This window comes from Microtus pennsylvanicus, chromosome 12, assembly GCF_037038515.1.
Source record: "Microtus pennsylvanicus isolate mMicPen1 chromosome 12, mMicPen1.hap1, whole genome shotgun sequence".
NCBI classification, from domain to species: Eukaryota; Metazoa; Chordata; class Mammalia; order Rodentia; family Cricetidae; genus Microtus; species Microtus pennsylvanicus.
The window spans coordinates 35,332,646-35,360,239 of NC_134590.1; the positions used below are offsets into that span (position 1 = coordinate 35,332,646).

The 27,594-nt window shown below is 40.5% G+C and overlaps 1 protein-coding gene across 6 annotated transcripts in view; it reads right to left on the reverse strand.

The window, feature by feature from the left end:
- N4bp2 (NEDD4 binding protein 2) overlaps positions 1–22,530 on the reverse strand; it is a 59,102-nt gene extending 36,572 nt beyond the window's left edge. For 2 of the 6 annotated variants that reach the window (XM_075943338.1, XM_075943343.1), the window contains exons 1-6: positions 22,475–22,530; positions 14,904–14,968; positions 12,737–12,992; positions 8,224–9,370; positions 6,669–6,793; positions 4,046–4,134 (exon numbers count right to left, since the gene is read on the reverse strand). In XM_075943338.1, coding sequence (XP_075799453.1) covers positions 4,046–4,134; positions 6,669–6,793; positions 8,224–9,370; positions 12,737–12,965 — 1,590 coding nt within the window. In that variant the 5' untranslated portion in view covers positions 12,966–12,992; positions 14,904–14,968; positions 22,475–22,530. Of the gene's footprint in view, positions 1–4,045; positions 4,135–6,668; positions 6,794–8,223; positions 9,371–10,821; positions 10,913–12,736; positions 12,993–14,903; positions 14,969–22,474 lie in introns of those variants that run through there. The other 4 variants (XM_075943340.1, XM_075943339.1, XM_075943341.1 and 1 more) reach the window with 4 other exon arrangements.
- Between the last annotated feature and the right edge of the window lie 5,064 nt (positions 22,531–27,594).

The following is a 27,594-nucleotide window of genomic DNA, read 5'->3' on the forward strand; positions in this document are numbered from 1 at the left end:
CACCCAGTGTCTCAGTTCAGTTCCTCTCAGCTACTTCTCCAATACCATGTCTGCATGCAGGCCACCATGTTCCTCACCATGATGATAATGGACTGAACCTCTGATTGTAAGATGCCACCTCAATTAAATGTTCTTTCTAAGAGCAACCGTGCTCACGGTATCCTTCACAGCAATAGAAACTCACACCAAGACACTACCTTAGAAGGCTGAAGTGGGTCAGAAGTAAGAATTGGAATAAACTGTAATGGGGAAATGCAATTTTACACAATCTCCTTGACTCAGCAATTTAGTTCCAAAACTTTGTTACTGATAGTTGTATAAACAGAACAAACATGGATATAAACAAAACATGTGTATGCCAAGATATTTAGTTCACTATTATTTGTAGTAGCAAAGAATAGAAAAGGTCTGGCTACTGATATGAATTTATCTAAATAAATGAGGATATAAACATAAAATAAAATCTTGTTTTGTTTCAAGATGGGGTTTCTCTGTATAGCCCTGTCTGACCTAGAACTTACTTTGTAGATCAGGCTGGCCTCAAATTCAGAGATCCACCTGTCTCTGGCTCCTAAATGCTGGGATTAAAGGCAAGTGCCACCACCAATCTGGCTTAAAGACTTATTTGTGTATTTTATGTATATGAGTGTTCTGTCCTCATGCACACCAGAAGAGGGGGAAAGATCCCATTACAGATGGTTGTGAGCCACCATGTGGTTGCTAGAAATTGAACTCAGGACCTCTGGAAAAGTAGTCAATGCTCTTAACCTGCTGAGCCATCTCTCCAAGCCCCAAACACATCATTTTTAAAATCCTATATTAAATGAGAGAATGAGAACATCCCTTAAAATAAACTGATAAGAAAGTAAGCTAAACAGTTTTTACTTGGGAGAAAATAAATTATTCACAAATTTGTCCATGCATGAAAAACATCTGGAAAGATTCTCAAAAACACTATTAAAGGTACTTCTCTCTAGGAAAAGGACTTTAGGCACTGTTTTAAAGTTTGGATATTTATCAAATATGTACACGCCTGTCAGGTTCCAAAGAAACTGGGGCAAGTCTCACTCAGCATCTGTGGTTCCTCCCAGCAATTCTTACCCTGCCCCCTATCCTAAACCTCTCCAACCAAGAGGCTCAGCTTCTCTATAGGACTCCACCATTTTGGCTAGGTGCCCTCTTGGTTCCCATTCACTCTCTTAGTCCTGGTCTATTTTGCTGCCCCCGTTCAGTCTGAACTTTTCCAGGTGCCTCTGGCTGTTCTCTCCCTCATAGATGATGCAACCTTCTCCTAACCACACCATGGAACAATAATGTCCTCATTTTCATTCAATGTCAGTTTTATTTAAAACCTGCTGCCAACAACAGCTTATTCCATGTTCCAGAGCTCTAGTATGGCTGTAGTACACATATCAACCACCGCATTTTTACACTGTAACTAATCCTCCCTCAGGAATAACTGATTTGGGCAATTCCCTCTCAGACACTGTGCACCTTTTCTTCCTTTGAACTAATTCCATAATAAATAAATACCATCCACTTGTTTGTCTCATCAGATTCTACTTTCCATGTACCAGCTATTTACCAGATCCCTTTTGTTCAAAAACAAAAAGTCTGTGGCTAAGAGGTTATGGCATAGGCCTTTAATTCCAGCTATTTTTTTTTCAGAGGCAGGTGGATCTCTGTGAGTTCAAAGTCAGCCTGGATATAGAGAGTGAATTCCAGAACAGTCAGGACTACACAGAGAAACCCTGTTTTAACGAACCAAAAGAAAAAAAAAGACAAGACTATCACCAGTTTTTATTTTCTTTATTTCTTTGTTTTATGGTACTAGACTGTCCTTTTCATCCATGCCTCTGCTCAAAATGTAGTGCCTGAGAACTGGTCTTTTGTCTAACACTCCAGACCTAGCCTCATCTCCTTATATCCAAGTCTTTATGAGGAAACAAATGAGTTTGACTTAACACTCTGTGAGAAGCGGGGTCTCTTATACACTTCTGAGTACAGTTAAGAAAAGGCAAGAAATCAATACTGGAAAAGAATGTTTTTTATTTTGTTTCATTTTGGCTTTTTTGCAACAGTGTTTCTCTGTGTAATACCCAGCATGAAAAAGTGTTTTTATATTTTCAAACATAAAAGAAAAAGGGAAGCTAGGCAATGGTGGCACACAATTTTAATCCCAGCACTCAGGAAGCAGAGGCAGGCAGATCTGAGTTCAAGGCCAGCCTGATCTACAGAGCAAGTTCCAGGACAGAAAGAAAGAAAGAAAGAAAGAAAGAAAGAAAGAAAGAAAGAAAGAAAGAAAGAAAGAAAGAAAGAAAGAAAGAGAGGAAGTTGTGTAGAGCAGAGCACACCTGTAATTCCAGTACATAAGAGGCTAAAACAGACAAAATAGTTCAAGGCTGCCTGGGTTATGAACTGATAACCTATCCAAAAAAAAAAAAAAAAAATACCGAAGATAAAAATAACTGGGACATCAGAAACAAAGCAATTCGAACCCTTTATTTTCTACTTAAAAAAAAAAATTAAGTGTTGGGGCTGGATTGATGGCTCAGCAGCTAAGAGAACTGGCGACGATTCAGGTTCAATTCATCACCCACATGGTGGCTCACAACCACTTGCAACCCCAGTGCCATGAATCCAATGCCCTTCTGGTCTCTGTGACCTGCTGCACACAGATGATTCACATGAATGTAGACAAGCATAAATAAATACAGAAAGACAACATCACAAAACTTTCTAAGAGGACTACAGAAAACATGGGAAGATTACAAAGCAGTCTTGTAAGCCTATCCCAACACTGAGCATCTTAGTAGACAGCTAGAAAACAAAGTATATTTCTGCTTCCAACAAACTAAAATCAAATCCACTGCTTCTACAGGGAAAACACACTGGGAGGGCAGGGATGTTTGAGACAGTCTCTCTCTATATAGCCCTGGTTCTCCTGGAATTCCCTATGTTGATCAGGCTGGTCTTGAACTCAGTGATCTACCTGCCTCTGCCTCTGCCTCCTTTAGCACTGGGATTAAAGGTGTTTCAGCACCATGCACGGCTTTCAAGACACATTTTCCCAGAAATGTAAAGAATTGTACTTAAAAAACAGTTCAAGTGCACTAAACATGATGGCTAACGTTACATTTTTTAGTTTAAATTACTATGCTTAAGAGATCTATAAAACAAAAATGCCTCTAACCTGTAAGTCCCACTTGCCCAAGGTAACTTCCTAAAATGCTGGGGGCTGATGTTCACATAAGATATCAAGCCGTGTGTTTTTACATCTATAAACAAGGTTAGTTGCACCAACTGCACAGGATGTGTGCTTTATATAGGCAGGAGTACACAGGATGTGTCTTGCCTCTGACTGCATGAAGGCAGGAACTAGCCTTGTGAGTTTTGCCTTTATAAACCTGACTAATGTAATTTGGAGCTGCATTCTAATTCTAAGCATGAGACTTGGATATGGACCTGGGCAGTATCCATGGTCCTGGCCAGTATTTTTTTTTGTTAAAATTTATTAACTGTGAGACTGGCAAATCTCTGAGTGGCTGCAGACCCTTTAGTAAACCAAATGATATAAATAGCAATCTGGATATGTTGAGGATGTAAAAGGAAAACTCCAATATGCACTCAACTAAGGAGGCAGAAGTTCTTCCAATTGCAAGGCATGCGCTACTAATGGAGGACACATCACACACATCACTCCCTGATAAGAAGGAAGGAAGCAAGCAAGCTATCACAAAAGCTTCCTTTATCGGATTTAGTCAATAATGTTACTATATACCAAGCACAGTGCTACACCTAGAAGATTCAATAGTAGGGAGCAGAGGAAAAGAGAGGGTAACATTTGAACATCAGAATCTTAAAGCTGAGTAAACTTAGCTTCACAGAGAAGCTCAGTCTGGCTGTCTTACTCTTCCCATTCCACCCAAAGACTAAGACTCGGTTCAAGGCAAACCAAGACATTCTGCAGTGTTGGAGATTCACCTGTGAGACTGACATTCCCTCAATGATTCCAAACCCAATAATACAAACTTATGGTACAAACCAAAGCAACATATGGCTTCATTTCCCATGCTTGAAGGTTTGTATTATCTATGATTACTGGAGACACCTTCTTCTCAAATGCTTCTTTTGCTGAAAAATACAATACAAAATGACATCATTTTAATATTAAATAGAGTGGGCATGGTGGTGAAAGTCAAGGAGTTAGACTCCCTGGAAGAAAGACAAACAGAGAAAGAGGTCATGGCTAGGTAATAATAAAGGTCATGAATTTCCAAGATGGCCAGCTTCTTCCTCACCCTCCTGAGTTGAGACAAAAGCCTGACAGCTCAAAACCAAGTTTTGTAGGCTTTCGTCTGCCACCAGTAGGCAGGCCCCTGCTGATGGACTGGTTCACCAGTTCAAGGCCTGTTCAGGACAGTTCTGAGTCAACCAACCATCCTGGCTTTCTTCAAACTGATCAACCCTAAGTTAGGGGAGGAAAACTCTTCAAAGGCCTTGACAACCCCAGTCCTAGAGAAGAGATGGATTTTTCTGCTTCCAGTGTCCCCTTCTCAGTTTTGCAGAGGATCTTTTTCTATGTGTGCCTGTAGTTACTTGTGTTTCCTCACCGCTAATTAAACACCTTTCTGCTGGGTGCTTGAGGAGTCTCTGCTGCAGCCTGTGGTACTTCAAATTTTTCTGTCTTTTTATTCTTTAACAGACAGAGGAAACAATTCCAACCAAGATCCCTTGACTGTATCAGAAGCAAGTTCCAGAACAGTCAGAGCTACACAATAGAGAGAACCTGTCTCAAAAAACAAAAATAATATTAAGTATAACCTTAATTCAAAAAAAAAATCTAATCTTAATTTCATAGTTAAAAGTCACGGATGTGATACTTCATTATTTGACCACAAAACAACACTTTTTTGTTGTGTGTGCATGTGTATATGGATGGATGGACGGACAGATGGGTATGTATGTGTGTATATGTATGTATGTAGTCTGTGTGGCAGAGGCAGGTAAGTGTGCATGTGCATACTCATGCACTCATGAGGAAGCCAAAGCAAGACCTCAGAGTCTTCCTCTACTGCTCTTAGTAATAGACAGAGCCTGCCTCACACATTATGGTCCTGGGTCCAACCCAGTTAAGAAGAAAAGAAGAAAAGGATGAGGGAGAAGGAGGGAGGGAGGGAGGGAGGGAGGGGGAGGGGGAGGGGGGAGGGAGGGAGGGGGAGGGGAGGGAGGGGAGGGGAGGGAGGGGGAGGGGAGGGGAGGGAGGGGAGGGGGGGAGGGAGGGAGTGAGGGGAGGGGGGGAGGGAGGGAGGGAGGGAAATGGCTGGACAGATGGAATCAATCTAGGGAAGACCAGTATTTAACAAGTCAAGTTCCATTTCAGAAATGGGACAGGGACGATGAAGCAAGAGATAAATAGTTTAAAGTCAGCCTAGATTCCCAGCAAGACTTTGACTCAAAGAGAAGAACTGGAGACAGAAATAGAAGTGGGGACAGAGAAAGGGGAGAGGAGAAGAAGAGGAGGGGAGAAGAAAGGGGAGGAAAGGAGAGGGGAGGAAAGGAGAGGGGGAAAGAGGGGAGGGAAGGGGAGAGGAGGGGAAAGGAGAGAAGGGGAGGGGAGACCATGTTGAATTTTATATTTTTTTTGACAGGGTTTCTCTGGGTAACAGCTCTGGCTGTCCTGGAACTCACTCTGTAGACCAGGCTGGCCTCCAACTCACAGAAATCTGCCTGTTTCTGCCTCCCAGTGCTAGTGCTGGGATTAATAGCATTGCCACCTTGCCCAGTTTAGGTGCCGTCCTTAATAGCTCTCTACCTTACATTTGAGGCAAGGTCTCTCAATAAACCTGGAACTCACCAATCTGGCCAGACTGGCCGGCCCAGAGACCATCCTTGTCCCTACCTCCCCAACACTAAGATTACAAGCACACACTGCCTTGTCTGACTTATCTAAGAGGGATGGGAATTGAACACATGTCCTTGTGCCCCAAAACGTAACATAAGAATTACAAAAAAAAAAAAAAATACAAACTCAGACTGGAGAGATGGTTCAGTAGCTAAGAGCACTACCTATTCCTCCAGAGGTCCTGAGTTCAATTCCCAGAAACCACATGGTGGCTCACAGCCATCTATAATGGGATCTGATGCCCTCTTCTGTCATGCTTGCATACATGCAAACAGCGCACTCATATGCATAAATAATTAATTTTTTTTAAATTACAAACTCTTTTTTGTTTGTTTGTTTTTTCAAGGCAGGGTTTCTTTGTGTAGCCCTCACTGTCTGGGAACTCACTCTGTAAACCAGGCTGGTCTCAAACTCAGATCCACCTGTCTCTGCCTCTCAAATGCTGGGATTATCCTGATTTATCTTAATTACAAATTAGTTTTGTTTGTTTGTCTTGTTTTTCGAAGCAGAGTTTCTCTGCATAGCCACTGGCTCTCCTGGAATTCACTCTATAGGCCAGACTAGGCTGGTCTCGAACTTGCAGAGATCCTCCTGCCTCTACCTCTGGCTATAGCTCAGCGGCAGCACACTTGTGTGGTATGAGTAGGCACCACAAAACATAAGTAAACAAAGTTCTTTAAAGTGCTCTCAAAAAACAAATCCTAAAGAAAATTTTCTCTTCCTACTACTTTAACAGCATGCAGACCCTCACACCTGTTCTTACCTCGATTCTGGTTCCATTCGTGGGCTTCTCCTAAGTACTTTACATCAAACTGGTACTGTCCATTTATATAAAAGTAATCATCAGTACTAAGAATGACTCCACCTGGGTTATCCTCTTGCAAAGTCCTAAGAATGACAAAAGGGATTATTTTCATTAATTTTCTTTCCAGAATTCTCTCTTCTTTTATAGTCATACTTCAAATAAAATCACAAGTAATAATGTTTAAAGAAGCAATAAAAATTCAAATAAATTACATTGGAAATTGTCTTAAGCGAAAGTTCAACTCTTCGAGAAAAAAAAAAAAACCACCTGAGCCAAGATAGGTCTATTTTGCTTTATACAAATTATTCCGAAATACAATTTGGTTTTGTTTTATGAAACAGGATCTCATGCAGCCCAGGCTGGCCTCAAACTTACTGACCTCAAACTAACTAAGAGTGCCCTTGAACACTTGGTCTTGCAGTCTTCACCTCTCAAGAGCTGAGACATGCACATGACCAGCACACCTGGTCTAAGTATGCACCTACCTGAGTTATCTTTAAATAACTACTGCACAAGTAGAAACTACTTGTCATGTAAGCATGAAGAGTATTCAGATGTCCAGGACATATGAAAACTGCTGTGTGGGTATGGCAGCCCCTAGCAATTCCAGTGCTTGGAAGGTGGAGCCAGGAGATACCTGCAGCAAGCTAGCTAGCCAGACTTGCCATAGCAAGCTCTGAGTTCAATTGAGAGACTCAATGAAAAAGGTGGAAAGCAATTGAGGAAGACACCCAAAATCAACCTTGGGCCTCCAAACACGCCCACACACGTACCTGCAAATACACATGGGTCTATACTTATGCAAACACATACGTACATAAGGAGAAGAAGGTGAAACTACACTATGGGGTCCCTTTCAGCTTTTCTCAACTTCTTTGTCTTTCAGAATCAACTCCTAACCTCTGCTTTCTACCTTTACAGTATAAGAAAGTTAATTTTAAAAAAAATGCATTCATGACCTTTCCAATAAATCCAAAAACCTTGCTGTTGTATCAGATTTTCCTCATATCACATGTTAATGCTAACGTAATGTTATGGACCAGACTCCCACAATATAGTTCCAGTTTTGTGACAAAAAAACCTTCTATTTGCATTCTCAAAACTAGACTTTGGCATTGATCCTGAAACCTAGCTCTACAATCTATCACCTGTTAAAGTACTACTTCTATTCCCATTCATTTCACAAGCAACTGCTACAACTGATTTTATATGGATTCTTTTCATATGAAATATAAGTAACATTGAATTACTTTATATTACTATTACTGGGGCAAGAGATGTAGCTCAATTGGTAGAATGCTTTCCTGCCACACACAGGGTCCTGAGTTTGACCCCTATTACCACCTGAGACTGCAGGTGTGTGCTACCACTACCCGGCTATCTTAAAAGAAAAAATAGTAAATAAATAACTTGAGTTATTAACCACCTGTTTAGCAAAGTGTTCTGTACATTCATATTAGCAGTACAAATTCATGAATCGTATTTCCTTTAAAATGCCAATAAATCCTCATACCTTGCCAGAAAGGACTTCCCTGAGCCCGGTAGCCCTCTGAGAAGCACAAGAACTAAGCCAACATAAGATGTGGTCTTCTTCCTGGCAGGCTGGGACACCGGGGCCTCTTGCACTTGGTAAGCACTTGTCCCCTCACTGTTTCTCCATGCTTTTGTTGGGGAAGTATGGGAGATGATGGGGGGTGGAAATGTGTAGTTGACAGGTCTCCAGTGTGCAGCTGTGGTCACAACAGGCGCTACGAAGCCATGGTTTCCTTGAAAGAGGTCAAAAGCAGGAATCATGGGATTCCAAATTGGTGGAGGTGGTGGAGGAGGAAGGAGTAAAGGGAGAGGGGCAAGAACTGGGCAGTAGTTCATATCCTTCCCCTTTGGTGGCAGTTCAGGATGTTTGTGTGGCTTGAAACTGAACCCTTCAGAGGGCACAAAAACATCAGGCACAGAAGCAGATTTCCGGTCCCCATCTGTACCTGGTAAATCAAGCCCTGGATTTTGTAGAGGAAGATTTGAAGGAACCTGAGGTTCACTGGTACCCAAATCTACAAGGGCTTGAGGACCCTTGGGTTCTAAAAGATCTTTCTGTCTTTGGCTAAAATTGCCAGAACCTACAACAGAGTCATCTGCTGGCTTTAAAGAGCCACTGAGAGGAGAATCTTCTGAGAAGCCACCGTCTACTGCCAGCGTGCTACCCTTGGTAAAACTTTCAGACTCATTCAAAACTGAAGGTGAAGTCAGTGGGTTTGAACCTAGTGAAGCAGCAGAATTCTTGAGAATTTCATTGTTTGAGCCCGTATTCTGTACAGAAAGAACAGAAGTCATACCACTAGAATCTGAATTCATAAAGGTAGAAGAGTTATTAAAACGCTTAGCATCTTGCAAAGGCAAAAATGAATATACTTGGTCATCAGGAGAAGAGTTCAATTTCTCGAAAGCATTCTGTATTAAGGAATCCAAGTCTTCAGTTAGCTGCATATCCAAAAATGAATCCAGTTTTGAATCTTCACTGTCTTCTTCAGGAGGACGCATGTCCACTGCTGCACTTCCTGATGCAACTGGCTTGTCCTCACAAGCAACACAAGTTTGTGAAGGCGATTTTTCCATCTTGGCATCAGTGGCAGATAATTCTAGTAGACAGTCCATAGCATTTTCAACTGCATGAGAACAATAACAGCAACAACAAAATACATATACACACTGAAAATGTATCAATCTTTTGAAAATTAACACTACTCTAACAAATCAAAATCTACAATAGAGAAGTATCAGCGACAAAGCCATGGAACGGTATTCTTTCAAACTAATAAACTACTACCAATTAAAAATTTCTGATAAACAGACTATATATATTAGGGTCATTTATAAAGGTTCTAAAATCAGTTGACTCACCCAACAATTATTTACCTACTGGATATCCTACTAAGAATAAAGGATTTTAAGTATGTATTCTCTTAGTAAACCTATCCATTTACATTGCTCACTCTATGTTTTTTACAATATAAAATATATGAATCAGAAATACTTGCTACAAAAATTAAGACATATTTTTAATACAAATGATTTTATAAAGTTTAAATGGACTATAAAGACATCTACATTAAAATATAACTACATCATAATATAAACAATGTGTACTTTTAATAACATAGAAATACTTAGTGATAGAAGAATACGGAAAGATTTCACATAAAGTAGTATATGATCTGGCACTTAAAAGATTAAAAATCAAGTTGTCAAACAGGGCAAAAGTTAAAGCCAAGTTTGAAAATAAAAAACTGCCTTTGCTCTCAGCACTCTGGAGGCAGAGGCAGGCAGATCTCTCTGAGTTCAAAGTCAGCCTGGTCTACATAGTGGGATCCAGGACAGCCAGGGCTATATAGTGAGAACTTGTCTCAATGAAAAGAAAATATAAAACTTGTTTCAAGTATTCAGAGAAGTTGGTTTGGAGAGTTAGCTCATAGGGTTCTGTGCAGTGGATGAAGGAGGAAGATAAAACTGGAGAAGACTGGGTACAACTGAGAGGGGTCCTGAATGCCATGCGAGGAAGAGAAACTACCAGCCTCAGCACCTGGCTAGGAGCACTACACAGATCACCTCACTGGCTCTTCAATTAATACTTTAAAACCTATCATCCTAGAAAGCATCAAGAAAATGAAGTTCAAAAAAGTATTACAAACTGGACCCCAGTCACACAGTAACAGAGCCAGGGTCGGTGTGTTTGACTCCAATGCTGAGCTCTTGGTGCACCACAAATGAGAGAGCCATTAGGTTTCAAACACGTGAGAGCTAGGGGCGGTGCTCAGTGGCAGAGAGCCTGGGTAAAACGCTTGCGGTCCTGGGTCTGACATCAGCACCACAAGAAAAGAAAGTCATTTTTAAGCATTTGAAATTTGGAGGTCCTTTCTATTTTATGTTTCTGTTTTATATTGTTTTGTCTTAAGGAAGCTAAACATGGAAAGGCACAGCACATAGAACACAGCTCTGTTCTGGAGTCAGAACACCATCACTGAAATCTCTACATGCTTGATATGATACTTCAAACAAGCTAGTTAACTTCCCTAAACTGACTCTCTTGTTTGTAATAGGGGATAATAAAAGTACCTACCTCATAGGTTGTTGTGGGGATTAAATGAGAAAATCCATGAAAAGTGCTGTGCACAAGGACTGGCACCTAGCAAGCACCCAATTAATGTTCCCTTAAGAGAAAAACAAAGAGGGGTTGGAGGGGCAAGCCTGGCAGAGAGGTCAGTTAGGAGAATATAGAAAAACTACAAAGACAAGAAGCCCTAAACACTAAAACAAAGTATAGGGGAAAAAAGCAAACAGAAGAGAAAAAATAAAAAATAAAAAAACATGGTAGATAAACAAAGCGATCAACTAGAGAAGTAGCATATTTATAATGAAAAGCAGTATAAAGTAACATACCAAGATACAGAGACAATTATCATTAAAAAGATTGCTGGAAAAATTAAAACCATAATATAAAAATGACCTTAAAACTAAATTAATAGAATATGAGAAAACCTCAAATATACACATGTTCAACATTATTCTTTATTTTAAAAAGTTAAGAAAAGACACAATCTTATTACCACTGAAACCTTAAAATAATTCTTCACAAGGCTGAGAAGGCTGTGGTAGTGTTACACTCTGGCATACCTCACTGGTTGCTAATTTAGCAGTATAGTTCCAAGACCAAAAAATTATTCTTTGTCTAATTTATTTATTTTTATTTTATGTGCCTTGATATTTTGCCATGGGTGTCAGGTCCCTTGGAACTGGAGTTACAGACTGTTGTGAGCTGCCATCTAGGTGCTGGGAATCGGACCTGGGTCCTCTGGAAGAACAGTTGGTGCTCTTAACCACTGAGCCATCTCTCCAGGCCCAGAAAACTATTCTTAACCTGTGCTGCAAGAAGTAAAGCTTTGGGGCTAAAAAGAAAAGCCAAAAGAAACAAAAGACAATTTTCACTGAAATATTCTTTATAATAATGATAATTAATGAGAAACTTAGATAGAAATAAAATAAATTAGAATACAACTCGCTGGAGCATTAAGAAACCACCAAAGAGAAACACATAAAGCTTGTTATAAAGAGAAATATATAAGAGCACTGAAAACTTTCCCATTATATTGAGTTTTAAAAAGCAGAACATAAAATGCCATCAATGCTATTATTCAAAGTACTCATAACATCAAGTGTTTATAAAAAAGGTCTACGGGAGATTCTGAAAAAGAGAAATGAGTTTGTTAGGTCACAGGATAACATGGCTGCAATTCCCAACTGTGTTCTACACATATGTTCAAGAAATCAAACTTAAAGGCAATAAAATTAGGAAACAGGTGTGTTAGTCACTTACGGCATACTCCCTGCTATTGTTTCCGAGCACCAATGAAACGTGGGTTCTGGTATAGATCGTAACAGGAGAGAAATGCTCACATTACAGCTCACACAGTAACTTAGAATGTAAGCTTACCAGGCATGTGCAAAACCTTCAAATCTACAACGATTTTATCTTACAACCATAGCCAAAAATAATATTAACTTTTATCCACCCAGACAACTAAGTGTTCTCTTTGCCTGCAAACATACTTCTAAACAACTTATTGCAGGTAATTTATAGCATACTATACAGAAGTCTTTATCAAACAACAAAATAAACCTTCAATCCTCACCACAAACACCTATACAATACATACTATTATTTTTCAGTAACAACTTAGGAAAACAAACTCAAAGATGTCAAGAACACCAACTTGACTAGAGGAGGTAAGAGAGAATGAAATGTAGAACATATATGTATTCATGCATCTTACATCCACAACTGTACGTTTCTTTATAGTAGAAAGCATCTTTATCTTCACATCTCTAGTGATACCAAACTTAGTACCTTTGTCCATGGGAGATACTTAACACATTACAAACAAAATAATATCATTTTTCTGCATTGCTATTCATCATGGTATAGAACATGAAGTCTTCTTATAAGATGCAAAGGATTCAAACTAAACTTTTCTCACCTTTAAAATCACATTCAGAAAGCATCAAATACACTACATCAGGATCCAGAGCAGAAAACATCTCTGAGATACTGGTGAAGAGTTCTTCCTGAGCAATTTTTGTCTCACACATGGAAGGGAGAGTTGTGGTTGGCTCCTCATGACTAGCAACACGGGATACGACAATTTCCTGAGAGTTTGCAGTCTTCCGCAAAGGATTTCCCCCAAGATTTTTCCTTTTCCTTGGCATTCTGACTTCCAAAACTAAAATATTTCCCTTTTTAAAAAAATTTAAAGATTTTTGATATTTAAATCATAATTCAAAGAAAAATTCATATTAAAATCTTGCAAATCCAGTAGTAATAGGACCTAAAATAGAAAGCAAGTAAAACACTCAGACTTCTAAGATGGAACATCTATGTGTGACTAACTCTTAGCACCACTCTGACAGCAAAGCCAAAAACAAATCAATTTATCTCCAAAATACTCCAGCTGTCAAGATTTGAACATGTTAAAAATTAAAATAACAATATAGTGTAAAATATTTCTAAATAATAAATGTACTGTTTTAATATCTTTACTTAATTTTAAAGCATAAAAGGGCCCATAAACATTACCAGAATGCCTACTGAACACCTATACTCAGATATCTAATAGGCATCCTAAACTTAACATACCTAAAACTGTACCCCAATCACTCCCTTCAAACCTGCTCTCCTGGTATTTCCATCTCAGTTAATGTAACTCTACTCTTCTAGATGCTCAGCTCAAAATCTTGGAATTATGCTTGCTTCTCATCCAAGTGGAAAGACAACCTGGCAATGCAATTCCTAAAGTGTGCTCCTTATCCCCTCTACTGCCATCACCCCTGACTTAACTATCAGACTTTCTACTAGCCTGCACTAACCAATCCCCCTGCTTCCATTCTTTTTCTTCCAATCTACTTAACACAAGCAGTGACATTTAATCCATGGGTTGGAAGACACTTTCCGTCCGCTAAACTGTCCCTAATTTTCTATCCCATCTCACTCAGGACAGAGCACCATTAAAATAGCCTGTCATCCAGACACTTACCATCATGACACTACCTGCCCCTAACTGTTCTCTAGCTCTTGCCACTGGAAGCACATCTAGCCTCCCGGCTCTTCTGCTCTCTTCAAGCATTTCAGCCACGCTCCCACCTGGGACCCTTCACACTCGGGCTCCCTCTGTCTACTTTTCTAACAGATACCTGTAAGACAGCGTTTCTCACCACCTTATTATTACTCAAATGGGACCATACTGTTAATTCAGTACAAGAAAATCTTTTCAGTAGCCCAGGTGACCTTGAACTCCCTATGTAACCAAGTATGACTCTAAACTCCTGATCCTTCTGATCCCACCTCCAGTTTTATGTGGTGCCAAGATCAAAACCCAGGGCTTCATGTATGCTAGGCAAGCACTCTACTAAATGAGCAGCATCCACACTCTCCACAAAAAACATACTTCCTTTCTTACTTGGATTTTCTTCCTGTTTGTTATCTCTAGTACATTACTCATTCACTGTGTTTATTCACCAATGTGTCTACTATCCATATCCAGGACGATGTAAGTTCCACAAGAGGAGGGACCTGTGGATCTGCAGTACATCCACAGTCTACTTGTTTTCTCTGCTTCAGTATGTCTAATAAACATCTCCAACTTAACATCTCTAAAATTAATAATCTTTAATTTCAGATGTTTTAAAGAGATGATAACCTCTCAAATTAAAGGCCCTGATATTTTTCCCAAAATCTACCCTAACTACTAGGTCTGGCAGCCATTATCTTGCTCCTACATTCCTATCCCCTAACTTGTCTCCACTGCACCACAGTCCCCTAGAGTCTATTTTTAACACATCAGCCACAGTAATCTTTACAAAGCCAAAGTCAGCTTGGATCAGGGGCTGCTCTAAGTTCTCAAGTAGTTTTCCAGGCCATTCTGAGCAAAGCTCAGGTTCATACATTTGCCTGCCTCCCTGCCAGCCCTCACAAGGTATTAGCACGTATAATTCTCACTCTGAAATTCTGTTCCCTCTTCAGTGTCATAGTCAAGAATTTCTTCCCTGACTATCCAATTCAGTCACATATCCTACTCGCTCTGTCTCAGTCCCCATTCCTAGCTAATCCCCCATTGCTCTTAACATCTTTTAACATACTATGAAATTTACCTTTAATTAAACTGTGTCATAGCTCCCTCCACCTTCCAGTAATGACAGCCACGAGCCACATGTGCCTAAATTTAAATTAATTAAAATTAAAAATTACTTTTTATATATTATATCAGATAGAAGTAGAATTCAGAGGAAAGATATGAGCGGGAAATAAGAGGTCGTTGTGTAATAATAAGGGCCAATATACCAGAAAAAATATAACAACACTAAATATCTATGCATCAAAAACAACTACAAACAGGAAAAAAAACTGATAGAACTAAAAGGGAAAGTACACAAATCTCACTTCAGTCCAGGTCCCAATACTCCACTGACAGCAATTTGTGGAGCAACTAGACAATACCCAAGAAGACAGAACAACAACACCAACAATTAGGGATCTAGTCAACACTCACGGAACGTTCCTCTCCACAGTGGCAGAACAGACATTCCTTTCAAATGCACAGTTTACCATGATAAACCATAGCCTGCATGACATAACAAGTCTTAACGAGCTTCAAAGAATCGAGAGCATACAAAGTATGTATGCCTCTAACTGCAAAGAGACAAACTAGACAAACTAGAAATCCGTAAAGACAAGAAAGAAAATCTTCAAACACTTGGAATCTGAGCAACATACTTTTAACTGATCCACAGATCAAAAAGACCAAGTCTTGGGGCTGGAGAGATAGGTCAATCTGTAAAAAGCTTGGGGCACCAGCATAAGAACCTGACTTCAGTCTCCAGAACCCCATAAAAAGCTAAGCACAGTACAGTTGCTTATAATCCTAGAGCAGGGAAGGAAAGAGATGGGAAAGCCCTGGGGCTCACTGGTCAGAGAGCCAAGCCATGAAAACAAAACCCGTAAAACACTACATTTGTCAATTATAGGACTATCTCACGAATGCAAGCGTATAGTAAAAAGTAGCAGATAAGGTACACTTTCCTGACACTGAAAATACTTGCAATAAACTAAGAAAGAATTATCTGAGTCACGGTTTCGGGTTCTAGCTTGTGGATGAGTGGCTCCATTGCTGTCCCCTATGGTGAGGCACATCAGACAGCAGCAACAGCGAGAGAGATGCTCCTGCCAGCTCCTGGAGGAAGAACTGAGAGTTCTGAGAGGCTCAGAATGGCCTGGAAATGGGATGCTGCCTCCCTTCTTAGCACCTACTTCCTCCAACCACGACCCACTTCCTAGTTTCCACCCTCTTTAGTTAAGGCCGAATTATGAACCAGTGAACTGATCCATTGATTACAACAAAGCCCTTGTGAGCTAATCACCTCTCAAAGTCTATGTCCACCAGCTAAGCCCAACACAGAGCCCTCTGGACACTTCAGATGTAAACTTTAACCACTTAAGGTACATTAGTTACATAAAAATGCAATGCATCAATTTATTAAGACTAAGGCATTTTTTTTTTTTTTTTGGTTTTTCAAGACAGGGTTTCTCTGTGGTTTTGGAGCCTGTCCTGGAACTAGCTCTGTAGACCAGGCTGGTCTCGAACTCACAAAGATCCGCCTGCTTCTGCCTCCCAAGTGCTGGGATTAATGGCGTGCGCCACCACCGCCCGGCTAAGACTAAGGCATTTTTAAATGTTTGAAAAATCAATCAATACAATTCCTAGTATTAACAAAACAAAAGCCAAGTGGTGGTGGCAGTACACCTTTAACCCTAGCACTCAGAGGCAGAGGCAGGCAGATCTCTGTGAATTCGAGGCTAGTTACAGGACAGGCTCCAAAAAACCAAAAAAAGAAAGGAAGGAAGGAAGGAAGGAAGGAAGAGAGGGAGAGAGGGAGGGAGGGAGGGAGGGAGGGAGGGAGGGAGGGAGGGAGGGAGGAAGGAAGGAAGGAAGGAAGGAAGGAAGGAAGGAAGGAAGGAAGGAAGGAAGGAAGAGAAACTGACAGAATCCCCACAAGAGGTACTCATGCTAACAAGAACAAACTGGAAATAGAAAGGAGCTGCTGAAGGCATTAAAACGCCCCAGAGTATAAACTGCTGACAGCTTTCCTTCTGCAAACAGAAAAGCAGATTCTTGCCACAATCACTTCCCTACTACACTGTACCAGAGGTCACTCAGCATGTAAGTTAGGCTAGAAAAGGAGATAAAAGTTCTAGAGAAGAAAAGCCAGATGCGAGAGACCAGACCTCTTTGAGTTCTAGGCCAGCCTGGTCTGCACTGTGAGTTCCAGGACAGTCAGGCTATGCCTCAAAAAGCCAGGAAAAATAAAAATGTTCTAAGATAAAGAACTATATATACAAAACTATCATTATGGAGTACTGAATTCATCAGGTAAGGTAATTTAGCCAGGTTGATGGCATGTTCTAATGGTTATTGTTGTTATGTGGAGGTCAGAAGATTGTGCAGTTAGTTGTTTATCTCCCTCCACCTTTACATGAATGAGTCCCACAGATCAAATTCAGGCCTCCAGGCTTGCATCAGAAAATTCTATCCTGGTCCCATCTATATTTCTGTATATTAGCAACCAGTAGAAAGTGATTTTAGCTAGGGATACAGCTCAGTGGTACAACACTTATCCAGTAAGCACAGTGGCTATCATCTGGACATACTTTTAAATGTGTGGACTCCCAATTATCTATTAATATATCATCTTTATTAAAACAGAATACACACATCATAAAATTCACTATCTAGTAGTTCTCAACCTTCCTAATCCTACAACCCTTTAATACAGTTCCTCATGCTGTAGTGACTCCCAACCATAAAATTATTTTAGTTGCTACTTCATAACTATAGTTTTACTATTGTTAGGACTTTTTGTTTGTTTTTGAGACAGGGTTTCCTCTGCTGACAGCCCTGGCTGTTATGAATCTTATGTAAATATCTTTGTTTTCCAATGGCTTAAGATGACCCCTGTAAAAGGGTCATTCAACCCCCCCAAAGGGGTCACAATTCACAGGTTGATAAACACATCTTTCTTTCTTTATATCTCTGTATGTGTGTTTGTGCTTGGTTGTCTATGTGTGCACCACACAAGTACAAGTGCCCTCAGAAGCCAACAGAGTGTGTCGGAAGTCCTCAAACTAGAGATACAGGTGGCTCTCTGTAAACTGCACAGGATGGGAGCTAGGAGCCAAACCCAGGTCCTCTGCAAGAGCAGCAAGTGCTCATAAGAGCTGAGCTACACCTCTGCAGTCTCTTTCTTCTTTTTAGTTTTTATTTATTCTTTGGGTTGGGGGGGGTTACCTTTTTTTGGTGTTTATGGTACAAAGGAGTAAACCCAGGGCCTCATGTGCACTCTACAAGTGCTCTCCACTCAGCCAGCATCCCCTGGTCTATAGTCACCATTCTGAAGCAAATAATTCAGAGGTTTTTCAGTATATTTACAGAACTGTACAACTATCACCACAATCTAATTCCAGAAAATTCCTAACATATCCTCATCCATGAATACTTAATCTCAGTCCCCTCCTCTATAATCCCTGGCAATCACAAATCTGTTTATATAGACTCCCTATTCAGGGACATTGTATAAATGGAGCCATGATATATGGCTTTTTATCATGTTTTGCTTTGTTTCCCTGAACAGTTTCAAATTTCGCCTTACTTGCAGCCTACAACAGCTGGGCCTCTCTCACTCACCGCTGCTGAGCAACAGACACGGTACAAAGAGAGCGTTTCTTATTTAACAACCTGCCAAATGATGAAAATTTGAATATCTACTTTTTGATTATAATACATAATCTTACTCTAAGCATTCTTTTTTAAATTCTTATTTTACGCACATGTGTATTTTGCCTGCATGTATGTACGTGCACCACATATGTACCATGCCCAAGGAGGCCAGAAGAGAACACTGGATCCTCTGGAATTGGAATTAGAGACAGTTGTGAGCCAACATGTGGGTGCTTGGACTTGAATTTGAGTCCTCTGAAGAGCAGCCAGTGCTTCTAACCACTGAGTCATCTCTCCAGCCCCATTCTAAATGGTCATGAATGGGCTTTTTACAGATACATGTTTTCATATTTCTTAAAATGGAATTCTAAGTCATACAGTAACTGTGCAGCCCTTTGAGGAACCACTAGACTATTTTTCCTGGAGGTGCATCACTGCAATTCCCATTAACAATGTACAAGCGCTCCAATTTCACTACGCTCTCAACCAATACCTGTTATTGTTCTTCTTTTTAATTATGGCAATTTTATTTAGATTTATCTAGTCTGGCTAGCTAGTTTTGATTTGCATTTCCCTAAGGTTTAATGTGGCTAAGGTTATATGTACATTACTACTTGCATATCTTTGAAGAAACATCTATTTTCATGACTTGTTCCTTCTAAAATTGAGTTGTTTTACTGCTAAGGAGAAACAAGGCTCTCACTCGACTCAGAAAGACAGAATTTTAGGCAGTGTGGTCTGAATAAGAATGCACCTGCACAGGCTCAGTCTCCATCACCACCCTGTCCAAAGCCATGCTCTCTGCAATGAAAATAAACTAAGTCTCTGAAACTGTAAAGTTCCCAGTTAAATGGTTTCTTTTATAAGAGTTGCCTGGGTCATGGTGTTTGTTAGCAAGAATAGGACAGTGACTAAGTAGGCAGCCACTAAATACGACATGTTGAGCTGAATGTGGAAGGTGTAGCTCTCGTCCGGATGACTGTGGGCACAGAGCACAAGGACTGCTCAAGGACACAAGCTCGAGACCTGCATGCAAGAAACTACTTAAATTTTTTTTTTAATTTAAAGAATAAACCAGGTGGTGGTGAGGCACACCTTTATTCCCAGCACTGAGGAGGCAGAGGCAGGTAGATATCTGAACTCAGGGCCAGCCTGGTCTACAGAGTTCCAGGACAGTCAGGGCTATGGATAAATTTTATTTCTGTAGAACTAAGAGTGGGAACCTAGGGCCTCACATATTCTCAGGCCTCTTTTTAGTTTTCTTATTTTGAGACAGAGCCTCATTAAATTTCCCAAGCTGGTCTTAAAGTCACTCAAGTAGCGGGAAGCCTTGAACTTCCAATCCTCTTACTTTGGTCTCCCAAGCTGGTGGAGTCAAGATTTTAGATAATATTAAAGGAGGTTGTTTGTTTTGATTTTTTTTAAGATATAATGTTAAAAAAAGAAAACAAGACGCAAACTAAAAATCATCTATAAAGCCACACAAACAGAACGGGATTAGAATGAGAATAAAGAAGGGCAAAGGATTACAAGTGGTAATATATATATATATACACACACACATACACACACACACATATATACAAGTGGTAATATATTATATAATATTATAGTTTATATGTTACTTTGTTATGTACTACTTTTACATTCTTCAAATATAATATATGCATTTTTTTCAGAATGGGGGTTACTATCTCATACAAAAATAAATCTTATCTTCCCTCTATACTTAACCAGTTTACAAACCACCTCTTCTCCTTCTTTGTGTGCAGATATATGGAAAACATCATCACATAAGAAGATTGAATGTCCAAACAATATTTAGTAAAATTGGGAAATTCTGATGTATAAAAACAACAAAATATCTCAATTATCAGTTTTACTTTCTGTATTCAATTTACATCAGTCTCATTGTACTATAAGTGACTTATATTTCACTAATTTAGCATCCAATCTTGTACATTTCGTCTTCTTTCTTCATGAGAGCCTTTAAAAGACATGCATTTAAGCAAGTTGTAGTTTCTTTGCAAACAGCTGTCTTAAATAAGAGAATATATTCTAAAAAGATACAGAAAATAGGGATAGGGATAGATAAGGTTTGATGTGTGGTGGGAAAACGTGAACAGATTGGCTTTTTCAAATAAACAGCTGTTGGGTGGTGGTGGCCCACGCCTTTAATCCTAGTCCTCCATAGGGAGGCAGAGGGGCTAGGAGCTCTGTGAGTTCGAAGGTCAGTCTGGTCTACAAAGCAAATTCCAGGACAGCCAGAGCTGTTACACAAAGAAACCCTGTCCCAAAAATCAAAAGAACAAAACCAGTTATTAACAACACTCTAAACACAAATTGCATATATACGCACCCAAAACTTCTACCTTAATATTCAATTTGAATGGGATTATCTTTGTGTGTCACAGGGCCTCACTATGTAGGTTAGTCTTGAACTCATTATGTAGACTAAGCTGGCCTTAAATTTGCATCATCCTATATTAGACTCTCAAATGCCCCCTTTTAAAATGATTTTAAAGAGCTAAGGTCCTGGGACTAAGGATGGAGCTCAGCCGAGAGTCCTCACCAAGCATGTCCAAGACTCTGGGTCTGGTGCCTAGCACTATATAGCACTGGGTGTGATACAACCCCAGCACTGGATAGGTAAAGGCCAGAGCGTCAGAAGTTCACTGGGCATGGTGGTGTATGCCCTTAGTCCCAGCCTTCCAGAGGTCTCTGTGAGTTCAAGGCCAGCCTGATCAACAGAGCAAGTTCCAAGACAGCCGGATCTGCACAGTGAGGCCCTGTCTCAGAAAACAAAAGCAAGAACAAATATACTCTTTAAGATTACATCACCTAAAAGATAAAAGATGATTTCAAGCATACTAGATGACATATACCTGCAATCCCATCACTCAAAGCTTAAGCAGGAAATTGTGAACTCAAACCCAACCTGGGCTACCTAGTGAATCCTTTCTACAGTATGTATGCAATATGATTAGGGACAAGGTAGATACTAAAGTCTCATGGAAATGCCAGGGCTATGTCACCAAAACAGACGGTATTTATAGAAAATAAAACTAATTATCTTTAACATGTATCTACATAGCATAAAAACTATACCCTTTAAGTATTATGCAGCAATGAAAAAGAATACAGTATTCTGGAGAAACCAGAGAGCTCTGAGACAGCCTGCTAAGGTAAAACCAGCGCTGAGCAGCATGTGGCTCTTGTTCTAAGAACAGACAGAAGGTAAACCTCTCTACAATCCTCCAACATTTTCTGCAGTCCTTTCCTACTTCCTGCAATATTCATCTTGCTTGTTTTAGGGCTTTCCATTGCTAGTTCACCAACTTGTATTCTCTGCAATATTTCCAGACGTGTTTTATACATGATCCATCTTCTCCATCACTGTCCTACAGAGCCCAGAGAGGCTGGAGGAATCCACAGTGCTGACTGACACACTGGAAAAGGACTGTATCACGTCGTATGAGGCACTACGTGCCTCATGCCACTTGGACAGAACCTGGAGAAAGTGACTGACCAGGGTATCCACACAAAAGGTGACTTTCAGTTTCATTTGGAGATGCTCATCTCCCTGACAAGCCATGTTCTGAGAACATGGATCATGATCTAAAACTCGTAACATGGTTTCATACATAAAACAAACACATGATAGATATATGTAGATAGCTAACAATATATGAAATATGAAAGATCAAGAAGTGAAATTTTAGGGAAAAAGACACTAAAACACTCATCAAATGGTAAAACTGGAGCCATAATGCAGTTGTTGAAGTCAACACTATTTCACAACACCAACGCCAGCCCTTACACATATTCTAGTAACAAAATTTCTCATGCCTACTTTGTCTTGATTTTTCTTTTAATCACTCAAATACGTACATGAAAGCTTGAAAACTTACGTGTAAAATATGCATCACCTATGATTTTAGTAGTACTTACTGTCTGGCTGGCACCGCCGATACCAATGTGCTCAGGAAGGCCACAGTTGACATCTGCAACTCTAAAGCTGTCTTCTCACTGAAAAACATAATAAATGCAACGTTAGACACACTTTATAAGGCACATTCATACCAAATTATAATCTTTTTGCAATTTGGGGGGCATGGAGGTCTCACTATGTAGCCCCAAATCTTATTCTAGGCGGGCCTGGGACTCAGAGATCTATCTGCCTCTGTCTCCCAAGTGCTGGGATTAAAGGTATGTGTGTACCGGCATGCCCAGCATTCAAATTATTAATTTAAATGGAATAAAAATCCAAACTAAGAGTAGGGTAGTGGTGGTGCATTTTTTGTTGCTGTTTGGTTTAGTTGGGTTTTTTTGTTTGTTTGTTTTTGTACTTTTGTTTTTCAACACAGGGTTTTCTCTACAGCTTTGGAGCCTGTTCTGGAACTCGCTTTGTAGACCAGGCTGGTCTTGAACTCACAGAGATCCACCTGCCTCTGCCTTCCAAGTGCTGAAATTAAAGGCATACCTTACCACCGCTTGCCTGCTGGTGTATGCCTTTAATCTCAGCACTCAGGAGGCAGAGGCAGGTGGATCTCTGAGTTTGAGGCCAGCCTGGTCTACAGAAAGCGTTCCAATACCCACCTCCCGCCACAGCCAGAACTGTTACACAGACAAACCTTGTCCCAAAAACCACCCTCCCCCCAACAAAACAAAATCCAAAGTAGATCTAACATCTAGAAATGCATGATATTGTTAAAAGAAAGCTATAGAAGACCTCATTTGACTCCACTGGAAGCAACTACTACATTATGAAAATACTGGAGCAAGAACTAAGCATTTATTCTAGTAGAATACTCTCACAGATTATCAGTAATAAGAGCAAAAAGCAGTCAGTGATTTACTTGACTTGTTTTAGTTTGAGCTGAAATACTCCTTGGTCCAAGTAAGGTTCTTGACTGCCCTTTTCCCAAACCCAGTCCAAGGATTGAGGTTCCCTTCTCTGGCTCCTCATCTAGCCTCGTTCTAGCTATCCACAGTCCAGCCTACCCCATTCCTATCCATGACTACTGTCGTTACAGTAGTCAAGACACTAAAAACAAAACAAGCGCAAATCAAATTATTTTAAATGTATGGCAGTTTTTACTTTAAAATATTAATCTGCCTTTAATTTCCACTTTACATGCATGAGTGTTTTTCCTACGTATATGTCTGTCCATCATATGCATACCTGGTGCCCACAGGGGGAAAAAGTCACTAATTGATACTAAAAAACCATTGTTAGGTGAAAAGTTGATAGAAATTGAGCTTGTACAGCCAGGTGTGGTGGTTTTCACACCCATAATCCCAGCACGCAGGAGGCTAAGGCAGTGTCAATGTCTGAAACCAGCCTGAGCTTCATTCATAGCAAATTTGAGGCGAGACTAGGCTACATGAAGAGACTCTATCTCAAATCTTCATGGAGGAGAGGTGTTAAAATGACAGAATGACACATTACATTTTAGGTACTTTTCACCGTAACATAATTTCAAATGGCTTAGTGGCAGTGTTTACCTAGCATGTACAAGGCCTAAATTTGATCTCCATTACCACAAAACTCAAAAAAAAAAAAGTAGACGTATGGGGTTTGGATAGAAAATATACCCTGTGGGTTCACAGGTATTTTGGGAGGTGACAGAAACTTTAGGAGGCAGTGCAGATCACGGGAGGCATCTTGTCTCTAGGCCCCTCCTGCTGACAGGAAGTGAACAACTACATTATGCCCCATTCTACAGCCGCCCTGATGCCATGCCTCATCACAGGCCATAGCAACTGGGCCAGCTAAACCTTGGAAACCACGAGCCAAACATGATAAATCCTTCCTTTCTGCTCACAACGGTCCTCTGGAAGCCAGAAATGACGCTGCACACCTGTAATCCCGGCACTCAGAGACAGAGGCAGGAGGATCCCTGCAAGTTTGCAATGATCAAAATAGAGTGTCAAACAATCCAGGGCTGCATAGCAAGACCCTGTTTCAAAAAAAAAAATGTATTAAAGAACATCTCTTCACCACTGAGTGGAAGAAAGCAGTAGCTACTGCTTCGCCACCTCACTTCAGCTCACCCCTAAGGCACTGTGTGACCACAGGAAGCAGGAGTGTGATCCTTCAATCACTTTTTTATGTGTATGAGTGGTTTGCCTTTATGTATGTCTGTGTACCACATGAATGTCTGATGCCCACAGAGGCCCCAAGAGGGCACTGGATCTCCTGGTACTGGAGTCACAGATGGTTGTGAGCTGCTGTGTGGGTGCTGGGAACTGAACCTAGGTCCTCTGGAAGAGCAGCCAGTGCTCTTAACCACTGAGCCATCTCTCCAGCCCCAACAGTTAATCTGAAAGACCACATTCATGTAGCCCTTTTGTTGTTGCTGCTGTTTGTTTTTCAAGACAGGGTTTCTCTGTGTAACCCTGGCCATCCTGGAACTCGCTCTGTAGACCAGGCTGGCCTCATATACCTTTTATTCCAGTATATTGTTAGAACTTTCTACCATTTTCTATTTAATTACTCACTGTTGTTGTTCATCCTTGCTGTGCCTAATTCACAGTGTGACTTTTATATATACAGGAAAAGACATGCTAGGAAGTATTCTACCACAGCGGCAGACCTCCAGTCCAAGTCCTTTTCTCTTGTACAGCATGTATTATTTCTACATGGGTATCTATATTTCAACTTGGGATTTTGTTTTTATGTGCAGTGGTACTGCGTATTGAACCCAGAACTCAGATACGTTTTATGTAGTTCAGGCTGGCCTAAAATTTGTTATGCAGCAAAGAGGATCTTTCTGCCTCCACCTCCCAAGCGCTAGAAGGGATTCCACATGCATGCCGTCATGCCCCCTCCAGTTACATTCCTAATGCCCTGCATATCTAAAACTATCCCAGAGTTTATGTTTCACGAGGCATAGTTTACACCTCTGCCTTCAATAATATTCTCAATCTCATGAAGTACTTCCACCCCCCAATGGCTCAAGCCATACATTTAGCAAAAATAATCCTTGATTCCTTTCTTTGGAGGGGAAGGGGAAGAGCTTAAGACAGAGTTTCTTTGTGAGCCGTGGCTGTCCTGGAAATTGCCCTGTAGACCAGGCTGACCTCTGCCTCCAGAGTGCTAGGATTAAAGACGTGTGATTCCTTATTTTCATTGACTGTGATCCTCTTTGAAGCTATCACTTAACCTTATCCTCTCTCATATGGATGTATTCTTATTTCCTTCACCTCTATCCCTACTATCGCCTTCAAACCACATCTCTAACTTCTTGCTTTCTCTTGTCTTTCAAGATTTTTTCTATTTATTTCATGTGTATGTATGATGCATGTATGTGGACATGTGCATTCCATGTTGTGCATGTGGGTGGGGTCAGAAGACAACTTAAAGCAATCTTTTCTTTTTTCCATCATGTAAAGATCTGGGTATTAAACTCAAGTCACTAGCCTTGACAGCAAGTGCCTTTCCCCCCAAACCATCTTCCTGGCCGGCCCCTTTCTTCTTATTCACCCACTATTCATTCCCTAATTAGACTTTGAGATGAAAACAAAGCATATTTTATACACAACAAAACATCAGTAGTGCTGTCTACATGGGAACCTTTTCATAAATCTGGAGTGAAGAAAAAGATAAACAAAAATACATAAACAGTTTGGTGCTCTACGCAGTTTCAGGCTTCCATTTAGGGTCTTAGAACACACCCCCGTGCACAACAGGGATTAGCTGGCCCTCGGCCTCGTGCACAGACGTCCTCTCTCCTGCCCCTTGTTTCGTGCCACTATTCCTCCAGGCTGTGTCACATCACCAGCCTTTTGCTCTACTCACTTTGTCTAGGTTCACCCAAGCTCACTGCTTCAACAGCTGTAACTGATTCTATTAAGGAATTCTCTCCCAAATTCTATAGCTAACTGCCTCGTGAATATTCCATGGCTACTTCAACATAAAATTTTCACGATTCTCTGGTTTTCAACACCAAGTTCCATCAAGCTGGTAATGCATTCAGGGACTCTTATGACCTGCTCCCTCACCACAATCGGGCACCTTCTTCCCCTAGTTCACACGTTCTCTACTGCATCTGTAGCTGCACACTTGCTTCCATCAGGAATCACGTATCTCTGCCTCGTACGTGCTCAACCCAGAGATCTGCTACACCACCCCACCAAAGCAATACTTCCTAGATCAATTAATTAACTTTCTTCCAGAAAAGTCATCCACTCTCCCAAAGCCTGAGTTCAACTCAACTCCCAGTACATCCTAGGCACACCTTTATCCTGACACCTTTGTGCCTACTTTAGACTATTACTATGAAAGCAGATATGTGTATTATTTAGCAAACAAAAACTCAATAAATATCCTGTATACCAGGATAAGCCAAAAATGCTGCTAGTTCTTTCAAACAGCAGACTTATCATTTCAGCACCTGGAATACCCAGGTCCTTAACATAGACCACCTCTTTCCTACAAAGACCAGTTCATACAGACAAGTAACTAAGAATGGCAATGGACGTGCTTTATATCTGCCCTGAACTCCTTCCCCATCCCTTCCTCCACTGGGGGTCAGCTTCCTTCTAAGAGAACACAGGCTATAGAAGTGTCATCAAATAGCACAGAGAGCCACTAACATGAGACACTAATAGGCCTGAGCTGATAGGAACCAGGTCCCATCCTTAGCAGAAGGAGAAATGAAGTCCATATGTATTATAAGTACAGGAAAGGTCCAGCCATGGTCAAGTTCCCATCCTCACAGCCTCCTTCATCATACAACTTCTATTATATTGTCACATGAGCCAATAACACCCACCCCTACAGGCCACTTCCAGAACCTGAACTCCAAAATGTCCTAACTAATAACAAGAAAACCAAATAGATGGAAATAAGATGTCAGAGACTATTTTACATTCCAGCTTAAAAATTTTTCATCAGAACCAATGTCTCTCTCTGTTCTTTTTCTACTAAGTAAGCTCCCAAATTACTATTTAATTGCTTTTTCTATTATATTTCAATGCAACTCAGATCATATTTTTCAGGCATTTTGTTATACCTTAACCTAGCACATGGTGAAATGACAAACAAGCAAGCAATCACAGTGTGA